Source organism: Diospyros lotus, chromosome 3, assembly GCF_014633365.1.
Source record: "Diospyros lotus cultivar Yz01 chromosome 3, ASM1463336v1, whole genome shotgun sequence".
NCBI classification, from domain to species: Eukaryota; Viridiplantae; Streptophyta; class Magnoliopsida; order Ericales; family Ebenaceae; genus Diospyros; species Diospyros lotus.
In genome coordinates, this window is record NC_068340.1 from 5,069,661 (window position 1) to 5,074,931 (window position 5,271).

Below are 5,271 nucleotides of genomic sequence, written 5' to 3' on the forward strand. Positions count from 1 at the left end.
TCACGGCTTGTGTGTATTTGGGGGTTGGTATTCTGGGAGAAGTTTATTGGCTTTGTGCAGCCTTCAGCCTTTCTTTTCTTATGCTTGCTGAGTCTCTCGACTCATCTTGTTTTTCCATCATTGTAGGCAGTGGCAGCGTGGGCCATGAGCAAGAAAGTCAGCTTTTAGCGGCAGACTCGATATGGTGTACAGGCAGTCCCGTCAATCCCTATTAACTCTGATGTCTGAGTAGGGTTTACTCTATTATTTTGTACTGTGCTAGGTCTTTTCTCGAGTCTCGTGTATGTCGGTACAGGAGTCTATGTTTATTTATTTATCATGTGATCGCTGTGCTAGCGGGGTACCCGTAGTGCATGCATGTGTTTAGCTTCGCTTCCGTTATTCTTATTTTTGTGTATGCATGCCAGGGTGGTTTTGGTCTTGTTTACCATTATTTCTCCTCCCGTAGGCGCTCCTGTTCGGGTAGTCCCGGTGGTTAGGGATATCCGGGTGGGGGTGTTTATAATAATGGAAAAAAATATACATCTTTCTATCACGAGAAACGAAAGCAAACGACTATAGGAGGAGAATGGTGGCAAACGACGATGAGAATAAAAAAAAAGAGAGATAAAGAATGAGATAGAGATGTCGACGGCGGTTGGAACGACGACCAAAAGCCTTGATGGCGGTCGTTCAATGGTAGTAGCGACAGTTGGGTTGGAGGCGAATAACATCGAGAACGAAAAAAGAGAAGAGAAGAAGAAGAAGAAGAGAGAGAGAGAGAGAGAGAGAGAGAGAGAGAGAGAAGATGAAGGTGTTGACAGTGGTTGGAACGATAGAGGCAAATAGTGGCATCAATGGCGGTGGAGGCAGCTAGGTCGATGGCGAATGATGATGAAAGCAATTACATCGGTGGCGAGAACAAGAATGAGAATGAGAAGAGAGAGAATATGAAGAAGAACGAGGAAGTAAGTAGCAAATTAGGGGTGAATTTGTAATTGAAATGGAAGATAAATTTGTAATTAAATTAAATTGTCAAATCAATTGTCTAAACAATTGTACAAGTAGCATTCTCTTATAATAATTATGGCAAAGCATGAACGAATACTTCATTTTAATATTTCTTGGGTGTAAAAGGTAAAATTTCTCATCTTAAGGGCCTCCCACACATTGTCTCACGTACGTGAGATAGGTTAATCATGGTACATGACAGCACATCAGGTAGGAGACATAATATATAGTGCCCATAAAAAATCACCTCCACAAAAAAATAAAACTCTCACGTTGTAACTATCATGACTCATATCTACATCCTAATTTGCTATACAGAACTATCCGTGCTAGGACGTGGGGCTCCATTTTAATATTTCTTGTTTTTAGTTCAAGCTTCTTCTTTCTGCAAAAGCGGCGCCTTCGGAGAGAATGAGTCAACACCTAAACCACTCATATTGTTGTTGTCTTCTTCAACCTTCTCTTCTCTGGTTTTGCCCCACATGACAGTATAGAAGCCAACAGCTATTGTGGCTCCTCCAATTATACTGCAACCAACCAACCAAAAAAAGGGTTAATTTGTTGAGTTATTAGTTTGCACAATTAATGATCTCTAAAGAAGCAATCTCTTTTGAGGATTGGAAGCGCATAGTTAGAGAATCGGAAACACCTTCCAAGATGAAGTTTGTCCCCAAGGAACAAGACGCCGGCAACCATTGCAATGACTATTCCGAGCGGCTTAAACATTGCAACAAAGATCGGACCATTCCAACGCATAGCCCACATGTGAACACATCCCCTAACTGCTATTCCGTAGATACCCTGAATCCGTGAACTTATTGATTGTGTTAAACCGCAAGAACAAGCCAAATGAGAGGACATGATATCATAAATCGCAATCAAATAGACCCATCATATAACATACATATAATTAATGTTATTTTCTTCACTCACAAAGCAGGTCACGGCGATTAGCTCCGTTTTAGAGCTCACTTTCCAGGCATTTGGGCCGTTTTCTGCAACTAGAAACAGTATCCCAGATATGATGGCGGCGAAAATGCTAGAGATGAGCGTTAACATCAGCTCCGCCGGGTATTCCTTCACACACCAAGCCTAAAGCCATCCAAAAACATTAATCAGTTGGATATATAAGAAGAGCCGCCAAAAATATTGTACAACTGTCGCTAATTGTCTTTGATGGGTAATATTGTATCAGTTTGATGGGTATTTAAAATTATTTAAAAATATGAGATACCGTCAGTTAATTTCTTGGATGACACTTGGGTGGGGGAGAGATGACTCGCTGCCACATGAGGAGCTACCTTGTCGAGGCCTAATCTCATGGGTGGGTTCGAGTTTGCGGTTTCTTCACACAACCATTTCTTAGCCTTTCAAAATTACCCATTTTATCCAATTAAATAAAGAAAAAAAAAAAAACAAAAAAGCTAGAAGTTTGATTGGCATTCATTTGTCGGCCAGATCTAGCTACCTGACAAACGTACAGTAGTGCTTTGAGAAAGCTAGCAACTGCAAGGACAACGCCTCCAATGCTCCAGCGTGATGGAGGTGAAAGAAGAGTATCTAACAATTTGGTAGATCTGCTGCTACTGCTGCTGCTGGGTGCTGAAGATGAAGAAGATTTGAAGAAGTTGATTGAAGGGCCTCTGTAAAGTGCCACAACAAGGGCTCCCGTGATGGACACTATGGTGCCAATGGACTTGGCCTGGCTGCTTCTCATATTCAAATTTAGTTTCTCCATCCTAACACATCACCAAATTAAGGATTTAGATATATATTTAAATAAGAAAAGAATCAATAATTATGTGGACAACTACTGGTACTGTGATTTTTTCATAGTGAAAGGGCATGGCACTTATTTCAATTTTGAGTGGCTTGGGAGTGGGTCTTTTTCTCAGAAGATAATATATAGAATCAGAGTTTGTAGGTTCTTGGCTGTACTCTTGTAATCAGTTGATATTAAGAAGAAATCAAATAAATAATAACAGGATTGTCTGACATAAACAGATGACGATATATATATATAGTTTTGGGAGTTCACTGGTGACGGGAGGATGGCATGGTGTTTCTATTTTTTTTTTAGGGTAAAGGCATACCTAGCCCCTTCAATTTTCACCATTTAACTATTTTATCCCCTAAATTTGAGGCTAGACCATGGGCCCCCTCAACTTTTAATTTTGAATCTAGCATACACCTAGGATAATGCGTAAGGTACACATGCAATTGAGGTGCGTGCAGCAGCATCTTTTTCTTCCTCCTTCCTAGCATTCCTCGTCGTCGACGACCTCCTGTTTTCCGACCGACCCTGGTCCCTCTTTTCACATCGCCGACTAACCCTTGGTCTCGCCTTCCTCTATTGGTGGTTGTTGCCTCTCTCTCGCTCTTGCTCTCTTTCTCTCTGTCAATGGTTGCCAATGGCGTGGGAGGTGTCTATCCAACCCCTGGTCTGGCTCTCTCTCTCTCTCTATCGATGGTCGCCAACGATGTGAGAGGCGTTGATCGGGGTCGGAAGGTTGTCGATAATAGCAGCTCGGTGGGCAGCGATGTGGGAGGCGAGCAGTCATTCGGTCGCTTGCTTTCCTCATGCTAGTGGCCAGAGATGGCGTCGATTGGGGTCAGGGGACCGACGTTACCAGCGGTTGTTCACCGCGGTCGTCTTCTGGCGTCGATTGGGGTCATTGGAGGAGGCTGTTGTAGCTTCTTCGTTGTCTTCCAACGATTGTTGTTGCATTGCTCGCCGTCGACCTTCTTCTCTTGCAGAGCGAGACATGTAGCACATTTTCATTGACTTGGTCAATGTGAGGGCCAGGTCAATGTAATACACGTGCAATATTTACTGAACTAAGGTATATATTTATTATAAAATTGATGAACTAAGGTATATATTTATTACAAAATTGATAATTTAAGGACTTGAAAATTGAAAGTTAAGGGGCCAATAGCTTCCCTCACGGTTAGGAGACAAAATAATTAGATGGTGAAAGTTGAGGGAGCCTCTAGCCATTTTTTTAATTAATTTTTCAACACTGAAGACAAAAACCCAACGGTGCTAAACTTAGAGAGATGATGGGATGAATTCGTGGTGACTCACTGCAACCTACTTTTTCGACAATTTCCAGGAAAGAAAGCCATTTTGTCTGGACACTCAATTAGTTTTGTCCGTCCCTACAAAGCATCACAAGACAGAAAGTGGCTCCACTTTTATATATATCCATCTTATTTTCTTTTCAAATAAAGATTCTCCTGCTTCTGCTTAAATTAACAGTTAATTAATTGAACTGGTGGTGATTTACTAATATATATATATATTATGGAACATACATATATATATATATATATATACCTGATCAAAATAGCAAGAAGGAAGGTGTAGGCGGGGACGAGGTTGTTCATGGCGGATGCCAGAGTTGGATTGGCAAACCCAATCCCACTTAACGAGAAGAACTGCAAACAGCAACTGTGTATAATTCCCACGTATTAATATATATATATATAATTAATCCTCCGTGGGTAGCTAGCTAGCTACCTAGAACAAGAATGTTGAGCTTATGCAATATATAAGTATATGTAGGTGCGTACCAGATGAGGCCAAGAACAAAGGCTTTGCATATCACAGGGAAGGTGAGCTTCGGAGGAGGCGATGTCACTCTGTACAATTATATACAGACAGATATCTATGAGAGAGAGATAGATGATGATGATGCATCTGAGCTAGATAGATAGAGAGATACCTGTGGAAAGTGAAGAGGAGAGGAAGGAGGAAGAGGGTGCTAATGGCGTAAGTGTAGAAAACAAAGGAGTAGAGGTTGAATCCTTTCTTCAAGGCAGCTTTACTGAGTGTCTGCAGCCCCACCTCCATCGTCTCCACCATCACCAACCCTGCCATCATCATCCCACCCCCTGATCCTCTCATCTCCCTCGCTCGCTCGCTCTCTCTCTCTCTCTCAAGATATAGGGCTATAGTTACTGGGGGTGACGGTTCCTAGGTGAGGTGTCTCATCATGTTATGAAGACAATAATTAGTTGCAGATATTTTTGTGTGACGTACGTTTGATTTGCTTCAATTTGGAATAATATCTATTTAATTTAATATTTTTATAATGTGTAAATACTAATAAGTTATTTAGACAAATAGCAAACGAAAAAAACCCTAAATGTTTTTGTGAATTTATAAATTTATTTAAATTTTTTAATTTTGATAATTATATCTTAATAGACTTAGTATAATTTTATTTAACATTTAAAATCAATTTAAGAAACGCTTGTTATTACTCGCGTGACAAG

At 40.8% G+C, this 5,271-nt stretch overlaps 1 protein-coding gene across 2 annotated transcripts; it reads right to left on the reverse strand.

Moving 5' to 3' along the window:
* Positions 1 to 1,032: 1,032 nt before the first annotated feature.
* On the reverse strand, positions 1,033 to 4,943 carry LOC127796357 (WAT1-related protein At3g28050-like). Of its 2 annotated transcripts, none has more exons than XM_052328451.1 (7): positions 4,719 to 4,943; positions 4,567 to 4,635; positions 4,331 to 4,431; positions 2,459 to 2,729; positions 1,924 to 2,082; positions 1,640 to 1,791; positions 1,033 to 1,517 (listed from the first exon to the last, which is right to left on the reverse strand). In XM_052328451.1, exons 2-7 carry the CDS (start codon positions 4,594 to 4,596, stop codon positions 1,361 to 1,363), a joined length of 870 nt encoding a protein of 289 aa, XP_052184411.1. In that variant the 5' UTR covers positions 4,597 to 4,635; positions 4,719 to 4,943; the 3' UTR covers positions 1,033 to 1,360. The 2 variants fall into 2 exon arrangements, with proteins under 2 accessions (XP_052184411.1, XP_052184409.1); XM_052328449.1 differs by having other exon boundaries at positions 1,034 to 1,517; positions 4,331 to 4,444.
* Positions 4,944 to 5,271: the final 328 nt, after the last annotated feature.

Coding starts and splice junctions, on each gene's coding strand:
- LOC127796357 (XM_052328449.1), bottom strand. CDS start 4,900: ATGAGAGGATCAGGGGGTGGGATGATGATGGCAGGGTTGGTGATGGTG. Junction 4,445..4,566: donor TTTGTTCTTGGCCTCATCTG/GTACGCACCTAC, acceptor AATTATACACAG/TTGCTGTTTGCAGTTCTTCT. Junction 1,518..1,639: donor GACAAACTTCATCTTGGAAG/GTGTTTCCGATT, acceptor GGTTGGTTGCAG/TATAATTGGAGGAGCCACAA.